The sequence below is a fragment of the Euprymna scolopes genome, chromosome 21 (genome assembly GCF_053919585.1).
Source record: "Euprymna scolopes isolate OS-2025 chromosome 21, ASM5391958v1, whole genome shotgun sequence".
Taxonomy (NCBI): Eukaryota; Metazoa; Mollusca; class Cephalopoda; order Sepiida; family Sepiolidae; genus Euprymna; species Euprymna scolopes.
In genome coordinates, this window is record NC_136502.1 from 35,763,689 (window position 1) to 35,784,181 (window position 20,493).

The window sequence follows — 20,493 nt, forward strand, 5'->3', positions numbered from 1 at the left end:
AGAAAGAAATTTCACCTACCCACTGACTATCGACCTAAAATGGGAAAGATATTAACAAGCTTTTTTTCGATGCAAAAAAGACTTGGTGGTGGTGGCGATGATGGGGGTTTGAGACTCACCAATGCACAAGTTATGAACTCTTTCAAACTGTATAAACAGACCGAATGATACCGACTCTTGAGGTGGTGTGTGTACTTCGTAGTATGCCAGTCAAGGTTCCAACCTCAACAATCAGTCCGACAGAAACTGCGCCATTTCGATGGCCTTTTGCTATCACACTGATGCAAATGTTCTTAGTAGACCTAGGAGGTCCACCTTCCCAGGCCTTGCCTCCCAGTTTTTTGAGAATCAAGTTTATTGCTTGTTGTTTGAGGCACCCCTCTTTTTTTTAATTGCATTTTCACCCCAAACAAGGCACAGTGCCACTTTGATGTAGGGAGCTACTATCAGGGACATAAGTTGCAGGGATACTATGAAGGGAGTTGAGCAGCAAGATGTCTGTTCACATTAAACTTGAACTTCTGCATGTCAGTACAGTTGAGGAAGCAGGAACCTAGAAGGGAATTCCAAAGTCTAGCAGTTCTGGGGAAGAAATTATTAGAGTAGAAGGTTTTCTTACATCTAAGGATCTCTACTGTGTAGGGGTTAGGGTTAGGGTTAGGGTTCTGTTTTGTTATCAATACAAGTGTCTTGTTTTAACTCATATCCGTGCCCATGTCTTCCTTAATGACCCTTCCGAGCTACAACATTTAGAATTTTATAAAATAAGGAAAAGCTTTAGAAATTTAGAATTAAGGAATCAGTTTCATATATAAATTAACGCAAAGTTATTCCCCATTTTCATGCCATTCTAACCTTATAGGGCAGTAGACTAAATTTAATTTTTTTTTATACCACTAACTCTAAGTCCGAGTAGCAAGGTCGTAAAATCACATGTACCTATTTACTATGCCTCCCCACGGGACAGAGTTAGACACCAGGGTCGTTTTTTAACGTAAGCGCATAAAAAGGTAGACCCCCCCCCCCTCAAAAAAAAAAACACGCACAGGATGTATCTCCCATAGATAAAAAGAAAAAAAAAATGTTGGTTAACTGTCCTAAACCGCTAGAATGATTCGGAAATAGATGATTATTTTTCAAGGTGCTCACACGTAATTACCTAAAAATAAGTAGAATCTCCTCGTTTGAAGTGATTTAACTGAGGTCATTGAATTCCACGAATAATTCAATAGGCGTATTTATTTATAAGTTACGAATAGGCGGGAAACACACACACACACACACACACACAAACACGAGATCTTGTCTGATAGTTTTTTGGTACCAGTGTTTTTTTTTTTTTTTTTAGCAATAAGTAAGAAAGGGCACTGTGACCTGCGTCAACATTTTTAATAAGACATGTTATGGAGGCCGTTTCGTTGTAAAGATTAGCAACATTCATCACTTATTGTAAGAATTCTCACCGACCCGGAAGTGGATGAGGTGCTCGCTGGGGTTTCTATCACATTTTCTTTTTCTTTTTTTTCTCCCCCCCCCCCACCCTCTAGCGCAACAATAGAAACTGTTCTATTTAGTCGATCTGAACATCGACTTCCAACTGTTACCGTTATCGGCGACTTCGGCGGCCGCAAAGCGATTGAATGAAAGATGAAGAGATTTTCATTTCAGGACAAATGCTTTCTTCAGCTCTTCAGTAGTCTCTCTATCTTAAAAATTTTTAAATATGGGTATGCTCCTCCAGTCCTCCATTAAGTAAAAAAAAAAAAAAAAATTAGGCGATTAGTGTGAACACTGAACACCATGAAAAGCTTGGCGAAAAGAATAAAAAAAAAAACACAAAACAATATCATTGACTTAGATTGTAGAGGGAGGGAGTGAGTTCGAATGGTTACCTTTTTTTAACGTAAAATGATACCCCAAATTTCCAAGCCGTTATAGGGCAGTAAACTTTCTTTTTCTTTTTTACCATTAACCTCGTCTGACTGGCAAGATTGTAAAATAAGACGTGATCGCCTAAAAAGATAGATCATTGCAAAAACGTGTATAATTTATCTCTTATAGTGAAAAAAAAAATGGACTAACTTTCCTTAAATGGTCAAGAAATGGGGGATCATTTAACGCTAAACGTATATATGATCACCGACTCTAAATTCTAAAATGTTTTTCTTTCGTCTTTCCTCCAAGTTGTTCCAGGATATTCACATGTAAACGCCTACAAAAAGTAGAAAGAAAACTGGCTAGAAGTGGAACTGAGAATATTAATGTACAAATTTATCAAAAAGATTGTGGTTGTGTTGTGTTGTGCTGCTCACTGCTGCGATCGTTACCTGTATGTTTGTGTTTCTCGCCTTTACGTGACTTATACATAACTCCTTTTTATTTACCAATAGTCAATTATTGAAGTTAAAAAAATTCAATATTGTAAAGTACCAAAATTAACATTAAATAAATGAATTTAATTACAAAATTAATTCCATCAGAATGCATTTCGATTTGTACGCAAACAAGTCAGCCATTATAATCTTTTGTTATTAGTTTAAAAAAAAAAAGGTAACCATTCGAAATTTTAAATTCCTGGAACATTGGATAAGTACAGTAGTAATAGTAGTTGTAACGATGTTGATTAAAACGATTAATATTATTAACCATTTTTTCATAAAATTAAGAATGACCAATAGTATTATTTGACGTGAAAGGGCACATTGACCTGCTTTTGAGATGGAAGAAAAAATCTCTCTCTCTCTCTCTCTCTCTCTCTCCCTCTCTCTCTCTCTCTCTCTCCTTCTCGTTTTCTTCTCTCTTTCTCTTTCTATCTCTTGCTGTGTTTCTTCTACTAGCTTTTTTTTCGCCCCGCCCTTTCTTCGTCTCTCTTCTTTTCGTCTAGTTCTTCCTCATCTTTCTCTTCTACATTTTCTTTTCTTCTTCTTCTTCTTCTTCACTCCTCTGAATGGAATGAATGATGCTACTAAATAGTAACAAGTCTTTCTTGATGAAGTAATAATAATAACAACAATAATAATTAAAATGTCGACATTATGTAGTAGCACGGCTAATTAGAAAACATTTATTTTCTTTGCTTTTTTTAATTGTTTTTTTTTTCTTAAACCAAAATCCCATCTCAAATTTAAAAATAATAATTCGTACCATTTTCGTTAAATTAGAACGACAGCACTTTTATAAAAATAGAAACGGACAGTTTTTTTTTTTCGCGCACCTTCACGTATATTTCAACTTTCTCTTTTTAAAAAAAAAAAAAAAAAAAAGGGTGAAGAAGAAAGAAAGAAAGAAAGAAAAGGCTCAGCAAAACTGTGTTTAATAATGAACATCACCAACCCGGTTCCTAAGAGGTAAAAAAGAAAGAAAAAAGTAGAACAATGTTGACAATATGTTTTGTTTTGTTTATAATGTTTGCGTCAATAATTAATTAATTAATTAATTACACCTTTTTTTTTTTTTTTACGGCAAATTTTATTTTGGAAAATATTCGCCGAAAACGTTTCAAACTAAAACGCGGACATTAGACTGTTCTTTAATAAAAACGTAAAACGAAATAAACAAATTTTGGAAAATAAATAAACGTCTTTTTAAGTCGAAACAAAATTGAAGATTAAAAATAAAATGACTAAGACAGAATTATCAAACTTAAAATAAATGCGTAACATTTTTTTTTTCGTTACTTTTTATTTTAATGAAGCCATGAATAAAATTCGAATCATATATACATATATATATATATGATATATATATATATATATATATATATATATGACAACATATGTTTTCATATGCATGTATGTATGTGTGTATGTTGCAAAAATGTATTTTAGGGGTTGTTTTTTCCCCCCATATACTTTTTTTGTTTCTAAAAATCCTATCCTTCCTTCCTTGTTCTCATTTTTATTTCCATTTAAAAAACAAAACAAAAAACGGACCCTTTTTTTCGCATAAATTATGAAATCGAAGAACCTGTTTTTCAAACATAAAAACGCATATTGTATATGGCATGAACGTTTAAAACGATGTTTAAATCAACTTAAGACCTAAAAAGATATTCTGAAACATTTAAAAGCTGTAAATCGGTTTTAAAAATGGGATTTTAAAAAGGGAAACATTTTTGAATTTCTGGATTCTAAGATAAAATCTGTTGTTCGTTTTATTTTTATTGTCACAGACTTAATTTAACTCTTTTCATTTGTTTATGTTATTTTTTATTTTTTTTATTATAATTTGTTAAATTATAATTTTGTTTTACCCCAGAATTAAAAAAAAAATAATAAATTTAAGAAATTATAAATCTTGTTTAAAAAGACATTATTTTCTTATTTTACATGAAATTAAAATTAAATTGATTAATTATATGAAACAACCCATCAACATCTCAACAAATTTTTCTTGGCCTCCGGGCCAAAATCACAGTGTAGTATCTGTTCTAATTCTACACTTCACCTTCGGTCAGTGGAGGAGAAATCCTTCATGACTGAGACAATTTAAAATTTTTGTTTCTATTCAGTTTGCTCCTTTTTGGGGAGCTCGATTCCCCCCTCCCCCCACACACACATTAAAAACCGACTTTGTGTCTAATTCTACCCTCGAGGGGAGGCAAATAAATATAAATAGTACCAAAGAATAAAGAAGAAAATATACATCTTAAAAAAAAAAAAAAAAAAAAAAAAAAGAAAAACTGATTTAATAGAAAATTAATTTGCTGAAATAAATAGTATAATTTAATAACTGGTACAATTGTATTTAAAAATGAAAAAAATGAATAAATAAAACAAATTTTGATTAATGGGTGAAAGTGGGTTTTTATTATTTTTTAAGTATGAAATTAATTCAAAGAAAAGAAAAAAGTACTATAAATAAAATAATGTTTTAAAAATTTTATTTATTTGATATTTAATTTCTTTTTATTTTATTTATTTATTTATTATTTTTTTTTTTTTAATTGACCAATTTTGACACCTTTTCATGGGGGAGGACAAAAATCCTGGACTAATCCAAGAGTCCTGTTGTTAAGATTCCGCTAATTTGAATGTAATGTTATTGAAATGAAATGAAACTCTAAAACACGCAAATATTAAAATAAATGTTTGTGTTTAAGACCCTTTATAAATAAATAATTCTTACACCTGTCATTTAAATATTGCATGCGTGTCCTTCTTTTGGAAGATATCTACCTCCCTGCAAAATAAAAAAAGGTCTCCCAGCAAGAGTGATATTTGCCCGCAACCATTGGCCAAATTTAAACAAACATCAAACACGGACAACATAAAGATACTTCATGGATCACAACAATATATACCAATAAACAAACACATATATGTAAATATTTTTTTTTAAGTCGTAAAAAAATATATATAAATTGCATATGTGTGTGTGTGTGTGTGTGTGTGTGTGTGTGTGTGTGTGTGTGATAACCCTTTCCTTGCGACAGCACTGGACACAAAATAAGGGTCCGATTATTGATGCATTTAATGTGCTAAAATCAGCCCCCAATTCGTGACCGCATTCTCAATTCAAAAAGTGGGTGATCAATCTATATATAGCTATACACAGAGGACCGTTCCCCCACTTTTCGACCACTTCGTAATGTAAACACGAAAGGGGCCATTATTATGAATTCTATAGAGTAGAGAGCGAAGAAATACAAAAGGCGCCCACAACCCCGATGTCAAAGAATTATGATTTTTGAAACGAAAGTACTTAATAAAAATATATTATTATTATTATTATTATTATTAAAATCGCGGAGAAAAAGGGACAGAGAGAGTTTGTGTGTGTGTGTGTGTGTGTGTGTGTGCACGCGCGTGTGCGTGTGTGTGTGTGTGTGTGTGTGTGTGTACGCGCAAAAAAAAAAAAATCCGCGTCGGGGTCCCAATTATCCTTCCTAAAGACGCACCTGCGTATATACATATACATCAACGAAAGAAGAAGAATCCGCGTGGGGAGCTTTCTTACCTAGTTTTTATGATGATTCATGATAAAGTCCTATTTTTTTCCCCGCCGAATAGATAGGAGAAATAGAAGTTCCATCATCCTCTCTCTCCGGAGAGAGACGCACTACATGGATGACAAGAGAAGGAATCACTTCTCCTTGTGTAAGGGAGACAATACGGAGGAGCTCGGATACTTCCGAACTCGACTAGTAGATCCCTCCTTCCAAGAGATTTGGGTTTCTGTTGCGAATGGAATGAGGCGGGGTGTGGGTGGGCGGTATAAACATTCAAATAAAATATATAAATTTTAAATATTAATAAATCACAATTTTTATTCAACAGAAAATCAAATAAGACGCATCATCTTTTTTTATAGTAATAAAAATTGAATTAAAAGACAGACATTTTAATGATATATTATTAAAAAATTCAGAAGAGTATACTTTTAACTAATCTCTATTTATATATAAAAAGCACTTTTTGTGTGTGTGTGTGTGTGTGTGTGTGTGTGTGTGTGTGTGTGTGTGTGTGAGAGAGACAGAGAGTTCCCTATGGACTCCAAAATAGCTGGGCTGATTTTTTTTAATTTCACATAAATGTACTTTATATGTCTGAGGGTGTTCTTAGATAGGTTTTGTATCGAAATATAGCCGATAACATGTTTCTAAATTTTTTAGAGGAGGATTGGTTATTTGTATTATTTGTATTCTTCAGACTACTGTTCTCATCTTGCGTGTCAACAGAAACATTCTCGAGTTTGACACGATACACCTGGATAAAGTCGCAGGCTACATCGACCGAAACATTGAGAAAATAACACTCAAGATGAGAACAGTAGTCCAAAAGAACCCAAATAATATGTACAGTCGATAAGTATCGAAACTTGGTATTCGAAAAAAAATTTGATTCGTAAGATACAGTCTGATTTTAACCAAAGTTAACATTTTTATACAACCTAACATCATAAGTGCATTTAAGAAGTTTTATCACTGTACAAGCAGAAAGTCGCAGACTATAAAATCAACAAATAGGTTCTTTGGTAAGACAAGTGTGTTTGAAATAAAAATTTCTGTTTAGATCACAATTGAACTATGGTACTTAACTTTTGCATTTCAAACATTAATACATAATGTGAAAATAATTTCATAACATCAGCAGCAGGTTTTCTACGACGTGATGTATAAGGTTGAACGATAAAAGTGTCGCACTTAAGCAAACACTACAGCTTTATTTTAAAACTTTTATTGAAAAAATCAATTCCAGTAACTTGATTATGTAGTAGAGCTGACATCTATTCAATGTAGCAGCCTTCAGCCTCAATCGTTGCTTCAATACGGGTTTGGAACTAGGATTATACCTTTTCCACCAGTGCTGGTGGGAGCTTGGCAAATACTCGGCGGATGGCACCGATCAGGCTGGCTTTGGTGTTGTGGGAGGTTATGTTGGTGATGTTCTCGACGTAGTCCAGCAGGTTCAGGTCGAGAGAAGAGAGGGCTATTGATAGAAGGGTACAAAGTCGTAACACTCTTCTGAAGCCAAGGCTGGGTCTCTTTGGACTTGTGGCTGTCATACCTTCGTTCTGCCAGCGGCCAACTGATTGCACCAAGAGATCACCACACTCTTCAGCACATCCAGGTATACTTTGGTGTTGACTTTCAAGCCAACTTCAAAGATTTAGGGTTTCATGATGTGGCCCTCACTTGAAACCACACCAAAGACCATAACCGTGGTTGAAAACTTTGTTTTCATCACCCTGGACATGTCCCTGTTATTCATGGAAATCCAGCGATGCATTTTGAGGGTGCTGGCAATGGTCTTGTTGTCATAACTTGGATTGGTAGAGAGCATGAGTTGTACAGCGGCGCATCTCCGACCTCACTCGTTGAACATGGTGTCAATCTTCAGACATGATAGAAGGCTTCTAACACTCTTGGGAGTTGTACATAACTGGCCAACTAGTAGATGGTCTGCAACAAAAAAAAAAAAGAAAAACAGTTTTCATCAAACAGAAATGGAATCCTGTTGTCTTTTCTAGGGTGACAATTTTATCATTCCACCCTATAGATTACAATGTATTGTAGACTAAGTAACTGCAGGGAGGCATGTTAAGCTTCCGCTCCGTGCACCATGGCGGGTTCCTGAACAGAGCAAGCAATCAATCGATTTGATTGACAAAGGGGAGATTTCTCCAATTTTGATTACAATAAAAATATTAGAAGTATTGAACATTTGTTGATCCTAAATCAGTTCCAGGCAATGCCAGGTCTCCCTGCTCATATTAGAATTAAAAGGTCTACAAAGAAAAGAGGTTAAGCTATTAAAGAAGCATAAATATTTATTTGATATTGGGTCACCACATATCAAGGCCAAGAGTCACTCAAGGATAAAGTTAAATAATGCAGAATAACGCATAGTACTTGTGTCCCGTCAGCATACATATCCCAAGTTTGTTCCCTCTTGATGTACATATTTCCAACTAGCCTTGCAGGCAGCAAAATCTCACCCCTTCATTGTTGAGAAAAAGCCTTCTACTCTAATAGTTTCTTCCCTAAACTTTGGAATTCTCCCACCCCCATATTTCCTGCTTCCTTGATTATACTAATTTGCAGAAGTTTAAATATGATATGGACAGAAATCTCGCTGCTCAACTCCCCTCAGTTCCTTGTTAGACAGAATCTCGAATAGTAGCCGCATGTATTCCAAATGGCAATATGACTTGTTTGGAGTTAAAGAATGATTATCAGCTGAAACTGAGGAACACTATGGGTGTAATAACATTGGTCAGTTATACTTTTTTTTTACAAGTACTTCATTGGAATGTGCTCTGATGAACTTGTAGTACTAGTCAACTAATTCGGCAAGCAGCAAAATCCCACGTTTTCACTGCTGAAGTCTCCGCATGTCAGAGAGCTTTCTGCTCTGAAACTTTCTTCTCTAAAATTGCTAGATTTTAGAATTCCCTCCCTGTATCCAGCTTCCCCAAATGTACTAACATAGAAATATTTAAGTGTCATGCGAACAGACAATTCGCTGTTCAACTCCCCACTTAAAGTCGACATGTTTCCTTATTCATAGTAGCCCCTTTGAGTCTAAGTGCTTAATTTGCCCAACTACTAGAACGAAGGATAATGGATGACTTAATTGGGACTATTAAAATAATGAAATTTCAAAATTTATTATATATCTCTCATCGTTGAGATTGTTGGACTGACTTTCTCATCTTGGTTGTTATAGTCACAACATTTTGGCCATTTTTGCCCTCCGGCCTTTGAAAAGATTCAGAGAATATGTGCCCCCTACAACATCAGGATGGTATTCAAGAGCGAGTCAACACTCAGACGACACCTGGTACGAGTGAAGCCCCGCATGGAGGAGAACATGACCAAGAACTGCATCCCATGGAGTTGCAGAAAGGTTTACAAGGGTGAAACATGCCGGCTCCTTAAAGTAAGGGTGGAAGAACACCGAAAAGTGGTAACTAAAGGGGAGACGGAAAAATCGGGTATAGCCAACCATGTCTAGATGGAGAGGGGGGACCATCGCCCCCTATGGGATGAAGTAAAAATAATAAACAGAGAGACCCACTGGAAAGTGAGGAAACTTAAAGAAACAGCTCACATGCTCGGACATAACAAGCTACTGAGCAAACCAAGCATAGAGCTGAATGCAATTTGGACACCTCTGATAGAGAGAGAAAACCTTGAATAACAACATAGGTTTAACATTAACAAAAACCAACTAAGAATTGGCCTAGTGACATATGGCCGAGTGGTCCTAGACGTTGTATCAAAGTTTACAGTTACCCAAAGGTGTTGAGTTCAATCCTGAACGAAGGCAGTGAAAAGTAACATTCAAAACAGAATCAGCAACTATGTCCCACAGCCTAGCTGGAGTCCAAACACGGTACCCCCATAATAATAATAAAGGGTTGGGTTCAAGACTCCTAACAAAAAAAAAAACAATCTCAATCAATGAAAACATCTCATCTCAAATATACAGACAATTACTATCTCTCATGGTATGAGTAATTTGTTAGTAAGAGGCTTAAGGAGTAGATAGGCTCTGCCTATCACAGGCTTTCACATTCCTTCTTTGTCTAATAGCTAGGCACAGAAGTACAATACAAAGGACTCACCAGAGCCACCCTGTGCGTGGCCTTGTTTCCTGACTAGAACATTGAATGCTGTTTCCCTATCCCCAACTTTTTTCTCTCACAAACTGAGCAAATTGGGTTTGCTTGCATGCAACTTGTCCTCACTCGCTGGGTCGGTCTTGTCTGAGAGTTTGAGGGTACCTGATTAACAGTTTGTCTGGCTGCTGTTTATGACTGACAATAAAAGAGCCCTAACTTTTTGGTTGCATTGGGATAGTTGTAGTGCCATGTTGCGCATGGAAAGGGGCCCTGATGCTATCTCTGGTGGGCTTTCACAAGGCCACAACTTTCTAGACAAGACTCAGCAAAATAGGAAATTGTGTGTGTATAGTTGTCATCAAAACTGACCTACTTTGCCCAACACTCTTCTCCCCAACCTGAAATTAAACAAAAGCGTAATGAAATGATAACCCAAACAAATATCATGATCAAACCAGACAACTACCCAAACAAAACCAATTTGCCTCCTCTCTTGAAGCTTACATTCGCAAATATCTTTGAGCTTAGAAATAATCTAGATGATGATCTTACCTTTTAGTAAATTCTCCGGATATCTTAGCATTAAATGAAACAAACCTATACTCCTCAATTCCCTCCAACTACTTTAACATGGCAGGATACCTCCCTCTCTGACATAAGGACTTGGATAGATATATGCATGAGCTTGGAGTTTATATTCATAGCACCCTCCCCCTTAACTAGAGAGCAATGTCTTGAATCAGATGACCAGTCTTTTATGTGCTTTCTACTAGCCTTTCATCACTGCGTTAATTACATTTTCTCTACCGTTCTCCCTCAAGTCAGGATTGTACCGTAATCGATCATGTCTCTGAGAGTATAGATGCAGCATTCTCCTTAGATAGTAACACCCAAATAAATGTGTTTGGTAACTTTAATGTCCACCATAAAAATTGGCTTGGTTTCTCAGGTTGCACAGATGCAGCTGGACACTCTACTTATAGCTTCTTTATAGACTTTTCCCTCACACAGTCAGTAATGTTTTCAACTCATTTCCCAGATCACGAACACCAGGAGGCTTTACTTCAAGACCTATTCCTCACAACAGTATCGGAGGATTGTGTGGCTAATGTTCACAGTCCACTTGGAAACGCAGACCACCTAGGGGTATTAATGGGCATCACATTTAAATCTCAACCCCAAGGTAAGGAGTAATTACTGAAAACGACGAGATACTACAAAAGGGCTGACTGGGAAGCCATCAGAGAACACATCAGAGATGTCCCATAGACTAATATCTTCTCTCTCCCTGCTGAACAGTGTTCCAATGAGATAATTGAATGGTGCAAAGTGAGCATTGAAGCACATGTTCACACACGGAAGGATTATAATAAGCCCCCCCCCCCTCACCTCCATGGTTCACTATAAATTGTGCAGCTGCCATTGCACAAAGACAGCATGCATTCTGCTGGTTCATACGTCATAAGTCAAATATAAATAAGCAAACATTTATAGATGCTAGAAATCATTGTAAGAGAGAAATAGGTTTTTTTTTTGGGGGGGGGGGTTACACAGGCATCACCACATTATCAAGGCCAAGAGGCCACTCAAGGATAAGGGTTAAAGAGTGTACAGTAGAGATTGGACAATATAGTAATTATTAGTAATGAAAATTCGGTAAATTTGTTAACTTATATGGAACGGCTCATCAAGAACTTATTTACGTTAGACTTGAACACAACCATACTGTAGTCAGCCAGAAAGCAGGAAAACGGAAGACAATTCCACAGGCGTGCAATTCTAACAAAGAAGCTTTGTTCATGGAATCTACGTTTAAGTTTAGGCACAGATAAAGAGTAGGGGGGAATTATTGATAGCGTTTTCAGCTAGACGAGTGTTTCTTGTGAAAGTTAGGCGAGGGGGGACCATAGACTGAAGCTCAGTCGAACACTTTCCATGAAAATGACGATACATCAGAGACAAACTCGCAACATCTCTTCTGTGAGATAGAGGTTGCAGGGAAGAGAAAAGGGCATCTCCTACGAGGCTAGGAAGTCTATTTTGAACTCTATCAAGGCAGGACAAGTCCTTTCTAGCAGCTCCTGCCCAGATGTGGCAGTTACAGCCAAAAAAAGGCATGCTGAAATAACCAGGGAACACATAGAATAACAAAAGATAGGAATTTGTGATTTCTGGAAAATTTATAATAGTGTACTGAATAAAGAGTAATCAGTAATTCCCCCACTATCCAACAACCAGAAGGTTGCATGCACGGTAACCGAGAAGGTGGAACTGCTTGCTTGGCAATTCGCCTCCAACTCAACCTTAGATCCAACAGACAACTCCCTCCCAAATTTCACTATGCGGATTGAAGCCTCATTAGATGATATGAAAATCACCCCTTTCTCATGTCCGCAATATCATAAAAAACTTAGACACCTCCAAGGCATGCGAGCCTAATAATGTCATCCCTGCTATATTAATTAAGAAATGTTCAGCTGAGCTAGTCCTCATACTTTCCATGTTTTACAATAAATACCTTACTGAATCTTACTTCCCTAATAGCTGGAAGATTGCCTCTGTGGTACCCGTGTACAAGAATTCTGGTGAAAGGACTGATTCTCAGTTATCGTCCTATCAGTCTCCTCCCCCTCTTAACTAAAATCTTTGAAAATGAATTAAATGAATTAATCAAGCACTAGTATACTACCTCGCAAAAACTAATTTTCTCTCTGACAAACAGTATGGATTCAGGCAATGTCGTTCTACTGCAGTTATTTTAATAGTCATCTCTCATTATTATTAGTCATATTCATTAACAACCTCCCTAATAATAATATTGTGTCTGAGATGGGTATATTTGCTGATAATACAACATTCTATAATATACATGAAGGAAGAATGGATATATACAAATCTAAGACCATTTCTTGTAAGGGTTACATAAAGTTCATATTAAGATGATTAACACATTACCTTCAATTTGTGGAATGATGACACGAAGGCAACAGTTACAAATATCGATGGTGATTCTTTATTTCATTGGACCGGTCAAATGATGATGATGATATCAGGAATTCACATTTGTTCTACATGGTTAAACTTCTACTCCTTCGCCTCTAAGGAGACCCTCCTCTGACCATGTCAGCTTTTTCCAACCGACTCTGCTGACTCTCAAACTTGACTGCCCGGATGCTCTCATCTGACTAGCTCTTATATTGAGAATTCCCTTTTTGTTATGATGTCAGATGTGTGGTTCCAAAACGTGACCAACTCATGTGCCTAAGCACACGTTTGTCCAAAACACACTTCTGCAACAAAGAATTCTCAAGTAACCTATTTTTTTTACAATATATTTTTAATTTATATTGTTCATTCTTTTTAGTTGACATTTTTAATTCAGTGTTCATAAAAGAACGAACAATCAGTTCTTTTTACAATACAAACAATATCTAACTATTTTATATGGAATTTAACAATAGCTAATTTCTAACATTCCAATTTCTGAACCTTGCTTCCAGGGTTCGATTCTAGGCTTATCCTAATCTCATTTTCATTTATCTAATGTTCTTCTTATTTACATGGAAAGGGGACAGTCTTTCCTGTAAAAGGTCTTCAATCTAATAAGTTCTACTGTGTCAACTGTTCCAACCTCTGTCCCATTGCCACAATGTTGCATCTTTGTGCCTGTTTTATAAGTATTTTAATGGAATGTGCTCTGTTGAACTCGTTGCACTTGTGCCTCCTCGATGTACATATCTCCAACAAACTTGCTTAGCAACAAAATCACACCCCTTCACTATTGAGGTTCCTAAATGTCAAAAAGCTTTTTACTCTAATAGTTGAACAGCTAGACTATGGAATTCCCTTCAGGCTACCTGCTTCCCTGACTGTACTGATATGCAGAAGTTTGAATGTAACGTAAACCAACATCTTGTTAATCTTTCCGAGGCATGGTCCCAACTAGTTGCCCCTGTAGTAGTCCAAATGGCAATTGCTAGTGGTGAACGTGAGTAAAAAATTAAATTTACTATGCAGTAAGATTCAGTTTTAAAATCTTTATAACAAAGTAAAGTCAATTTTACCTCTATTCCATTGCCCAGTATAGCTTTTGAATCAAACAGTTAATATACTAATGTAACAGAGCGACTAGCATTGTTAGCAGCAGCAGCAGCAGCAGTAGCAGCAATCGTATACCACATAAAGATATGCAAATGACCAAGCCGGCTATGCAAAGTGATGTCACAGTAGAGACAAAGGAACACATGTGGACGGAGAAGCGATGGAGAAGCACATGTTTGGAAAATAACAGCGAGTGATGCGTGGATGATGAGAGTGTATTAAAAAGACATGGCAGATGATATAAACTAAAGAAAATGTTGTTGGAAATACAAAGAATAAATGCTTTTTTTTTTTTAAACTGAAAAAGCGAGTTGAATTTCTTCTTTTCCTTTATTATTGCTATATTACATCATTCCGTTCCACCAGCCACTTATGCCAATTCCTGAAGCAATTTTTTTCAGAAAATTCATTTTATTCTCTTTCAAATTTTTTTACATTTTTATTCAGTTAAACAACTTCTTTTCAAACACTCATTCATAGGTAATTTTACTCTTGTGCCAATATCTACAAAGTGGAACGATAAAATCGTCGCCATAGAAAAGACGACATGATTCCATTTCCATTAGATAAAAGCCGGTTTTCTTTTTTTTTTTTTTTTTCGTTGCAGACCATCTACTAGTTGGCCAGTTGTGTACAAATAGTGTACGATAGGAGCTTTCTATCTTGTTTGAAAGTGACACACTGTTCAACGAGTGAGATCAGAGATGTGCTGTTGGACAACTCATGCTTTCTACCGATCCAAGTTATCACAACAGGACCATTGCCAGCACCTTCAAAATGCAAATCTGCATGGTTCTATGCTTGAGGGTGTTCCCAGGGTGATGAAAGCAAAGTTTCCAGCCACGGTTATGGTCTTTGGTGTGATTACAAGTGAGAGCCACATCATGCCACCTCACATCATCGAAATTAGCTTACAAGTCAAAACAAAAGTGTACCTGGATGTGCTGAAGAATGTGGTGATTTTCTACTGCAATCAGGTGGCCACTGGCAGACCCTGGGTATGGCAGCAGGATTCAGGGCTGGCCCACAAGTTCAAGAAGATCCAGGTTTGGCATCAGAAGGAGATCTACGACTTCCTACTCGTCTCTCACGGCCCTCCTCCTTTCCTCCTTCAAACTGAACCCACTGGACTACTTCATTTGGTCATACATCGAGAACATCACCAACATGACCTCCCACAACACCAAAACCAACCTGATTGTCACCATCCACCGAGTATTCGCCGAGCTCCTGTTGGTACTTGTGGAAAAAACATGCTCCCAGTTTTGGACCCGTATTGAGGCAGTGATTGAAGCTGAAGGCGGCTACATTGAATAGATGTCAGCTCTACTACATAATCAAGTTACCTTAATTGATTTTTTTCATTAAAAGTTTTAAAATAAAACTGTAGTGTTGTTTTCTTTAAGGCGACAATTTTATCGTTCTACCCTATTGTTCCATAGCTCTCACTGTCAACAGGAATTATTCTTAACTAGTTAGGAGCACCTGGCTTTGCCAGTTCATAAAATATGCTTAAATATATATTAATTCATGCAGAGTTGGCATTTATTATTAAAAAGCAAATTCTCTATTGAGAACATTTTGCATTTCTAACTTGCCAATATATGTCTATGCATTATTCATCCATCCAAACAAAGATTTTACTCATTATAAACCATCCTTGGTGTATGATTTCTATTTCCTGTTAATTTCAGTGTTATTTGATCAGTAGTTTAAGAGTTTATCGGTTGAATATTTACACACAGACAGACACAGACATCAACTGTTTTATTTATATAGATAGGGGGGCTTTTGTAGAATAGAAATGATAAAGTGTTATTCTAACATTTAAAAAACAACTTTATTGGTTATGTTCGTCAGTAAGAATAATGAAATGAGTTAGTCACTGAAAGAGTTTCTGTCTGTATAGGCCCCAGTGAGTTTAAGGAACAAAAGATAATTATTGATTAACGACCAATAAATATAAATAAATGAATTGATCGACCATAGTTAAGAGCGATCCAAAGACTCACTTTTCATTAGCTATACACTGAGATGTAGGGGAGAGCGCAACTATTTTATCTGGATTGCTCCACTTACCCTTCATCTTGACCTTATAATAGTGAGTGCTATGCAAGGTGATATTAATTTATTTTTAATCTTTGGTATGTTTCGGCCAATACAAACGGATAATTAAAAATATGATTCGCATATTGTGAAATAAGATATTTGCATGTATCCTTAAATCAAGAAATTAAAATAAGAAATTAAATTAAGAAATGAAATTAAGAAATTAAAATAAGGAATTAAAATAAGGAATTAAATTAAGAAATTAAAATAAGAAACCAGGAAATTAAAATAAGAAATTAAATTAAGAAAATAAAATAAAAAATTTAGAAATTAAAATAAGAAATTTAATTAAGAAATTAAATTAAGAAATTAAAATAAGAAATTAAATTAATAAGAAATTAAAATATAGTCGTTTGTAAAATTCTAACACTTAAAAGCAACTTTATTGATGAGTAAGAATAATGAAACGGATTAGTCATTGAAAGAGTTTCCGTATTGAGACGTTGATGATTATACAAACCTGTTGAAAGAGAAAAGTGTTCGGTGGATACATGTTGAAGTTGGTAGTAAGAGCATGCGTCCATTAGAGAATCCAATACGATAAAAATACGATTAAAAATACGATTAAAAATACGAATAAAAATATGAAGAAGAATAAGAAAAAAATAGGAATAAAAATATTAAAAACATATGAATAAAAATATGAATAAAAATACGAATAAAAATATTAATAAAAATATGAATAACAATATGATTAAAAATGTGAATATAAATATGACCAAAAATACGAATGAAAAATGAATAAAAATATGAATGAAAATACGAATAAAAATATGAATAAAAATATGAATAAAAATACGAATAAAAATATGAATAAAAATATGAATAAAATATTAATAAAAATATGAATAAAAACATGATTAAAAATAAAAATTAAAATATAAATAAAAATATGAATGAAAATATGAATAAAAATACAAATAAAAATATAAATAAAAATATGAAAAAAATATGAATACAAATACGAATAAAAATATAATTAAAAATACAAATAAAAATATAATTAAAAATATGAATAAATATATGAAAAAAATATGAATAAAAATACGATTAAATATATTAATAAAAATATGAATAAAAATATGAATGAAAATATCATTAAAAATATAATATCAAATATGAATAAAATATGAATAAAATTACGAATAAAAATATAATTAAAAATATAATTAAAAATATAATTAAAGGTATGAATAAAAATATGAATAAAAATACGAATAAAAATATAATTAAAAATAAGAATAAAAATACGAATAAAAATATGTATAAAATATGAATAAAAATACAAATAAAAATATTAAATAAAAATATGAATAAAAATATAAAAAAATATGAATAAATATGAATTAAAATCTGAATACAAATCTGAATTAAAATACGAATAAAAAAATTAATAAAAATTAGAATAAAAATATGAATAAAAATACGAATAACAATATGAATAAAAATATGAAAACATTATGAATAAAAATATGAATAAAAATATGAATAAAAGTATGAATGAAAATATGAATAAACATATGAATAAAAATACGATTAAAACATGAATAAAAATATGAATATAATTATAAATAAAAATACGATTAAAAATATTAATAAAAATATTAATAAAAATATGAATAAAAATATGAATAAAAATATGGATGAAAATACAGAATAAAAATATGAATAAAAATATGTATAAAAAAAATAATAAAAATACGAATTAAATTTGAATAAAAATATGGATGAAAATATGAATAAAAATATTAATAAAAATAATAATAAAAATAATAATAAAAATATGAATAAAAATACGAATAAAAATATGAATAAAATTATTAATAAAAATATAAATAAACATATGAATAAAAGTATGAATAAAAATATGAATAAAAATATGAATAAAAATATAAATAAAAATACGAATAAAAATATGAATAAAAATATGAATAAAAATTTCAATAAAAATATGAATTAAAATACGAATAAAAATATGAATAAAAATATGGATGAAAATACGAATAACAATATGAATAAAAATATGAATAAAAATATGAATAAAAATATGAATAAAAATATGAATAAAAATTTCAATAAAAATATGAATAAAAATATGGATGAAAATACGAATAACAATATGAATAAAAATATGAATAAAAATATGAATAAAAATATGAATAAAAATATAAATAAAAATATGAATAAAAATATCAATAAAAATATAAATAAAAATACGAATAAAAATATGAATAAAAATATCAATAAAAATATGAATAAAAATACGATTAAAAATATGAATAAAAATATGAATACAAAAATGAATAAAAATATCATTAAAAATATGAATAAAAATATGAATAAAATATGAATAAAAATACAAATAAAAATATAATAAAAAATATAATTAAAAATATAATTAAAAATAAAAACATGAATAAAGATACGAATAAAAATATGAATAAAAATATGAATAAAAATACGATTATAAATATGAATAAAAATATAAATAAAAATATGAATAAAAATATGGATGAAAATACGAATAAAAATATGAATAAAAATATGAATAAAAATACGAATAAAAATATGAATAAAAATACGAATAAAAATATCAATAAAAATATCAATAAAAATATAAATAAAAATATGAATAAAAATAATAATAAAAATACGAATAAAAATATGAATAAAAATATGAATAAAAATATGGATTAAAATATGGATGAAAATGTGAATAAAAATATGAATAAAAATAATGATAAAAATAATAATAAAAATATGAATAAAAATACGAATAAAAATATGAATAAAAATATGGATGTAAATATTAATAAAAATACGAATAAAAACATGAATAAAAATATGAATAAAAATATGAATAAAAATATGAATAAAAATATGAATAAAATATGAATAAAAATATGAATAAAAATATAAATAAAAATATGAATAAAAGTATGAATAAAAATATGAATAAAAATATAAATAAAAATACGAAAAAAAAAATATGAATAAAAATATCAATAAAAATATCAATAAAAATATGAATAAAAATACGAATAAAAATATGAATAAAAATATTAATAAAAATATAAATAAAAATCCGATTAAAAGTATGAATAAAAATATGAATAAAAATATGAATAAAAATATAAATAAAAATACGAATAAAAATATGAATAAAAATATAAATAAAAATTTAATTAAAAATATGAATAAAAATATGAATAAAAATATGAATAAAATATGAATAAAAATATGAATAAAAATATAAATAAAAATACGATTTAAAATATGAATAAAAATACGAATAAAAATATGAATAAAAATATAAATAAAAATACGATTAAAAATATGAATAAAAATATGAATAAAAATATTAATAAAAATATGAATAAAAATATAAATAAAAATACGAATAAAAATATGAATAAAAATATGAATAAAAATATGGATGAAAATATGAATAAAAAAATATTAAAAATATGAATAAAAATATGAATAAAAATATGAATAAAAATATGGATCAAAATACGAATAAAATATGAATAAAAATATAAATAAAGATACGAATTTTACGATGTTACTTCAAATAACAATATAAAATTGAATACTCCACCAGAATAGATGAATTCTTGTCCTGGAATCCAATAGACCAAGAAACCACAAGAAAGATAGACTATAAAATATGTAATGGTCAATTAGGGAGAGGAAAATTATGAAAAAAATGAAAGGTTACCTTGACCCCGAGGGAACAACTTGCTTGAATTTATATAATTTTATTTAATTTCAAAGCCAAAACCTACAAAATTTGGGGATATTTCAAGTAGGGGTAGCCCATAGAGTATTTTTTAAAATACAAATCGCTCCTATCGCTCCTGACAAGGCATGAAGCCATTTCATTTAAGAAGCTAAAACAGAACAAAGATGATTAAGTTGCATAATAACAAGAAAAAAGAGGTAGGTAGAATCGCTTGAATGCCTGCTAGAGATTCTGATCGTTTTTTGTGTTAATAAATCAGTCTTTAAACAAAAACAAAAAAAAAACAGATGAAAGGTTAACTTGATACAAGGAGAACAACTTGTTTGAATTTAGATAATTTAATTCCAAAGCCAAAACTTACAAAATTGGGGATATTTTAAGTGAACGTAGCCCAGAAACTATTTTTGGTCCCTCGACAAAAGGAGAGTGGACCTATAAACTCACCCTTGCCCGTTCGTCTGTCCACACTT

The 20,493-nt window shown here is 32.0% G+C and overlaps 1 protein-coding gene and 1 long non-coding RNA gene across 2 annotated transcripts in view; one reads left to right on the forward strand and one right to left on the reverse strand.

The window, feature by feature from the left end:
• The window catches only part of LOC145242100 (uncharacterized), a 69,048-nt gene extending 62,865 nt beyond the window's left edge, over positions 1–6,183 (reverse strand). Inside the window, exon 1 of the long non-coding RNA XR_013862654.1 lies at positions 5,959–6,183. This is a non-coding gene — a long non-coding RNA (uncharacterized LOC145242100). The remainder of the gene's footprint in view (positions 1–5,958) is intronic.
• LOC145242099 (uncharacterized) lies at positions 3,264–15,553 on the forward strand. The gene is made up of 2 exons (XM_080105016.1): positions 3,264–3,347; positions 14,777–15,553. The coding sequence occupies exon 2, from the start codon at positions 14,874–14,876 to the stop codon at positions 15,447–15,449; it is 576 nt and encodes a 191-aa protein (XP_079961142.1). The 5' UTR covers positions 3,264–3,347; positions 14,777–14,873; the 3' UTR covers positions 15,450–15,553.
• Positions 15,554–20,493: the final 4,940 nt, after the last annotated feature.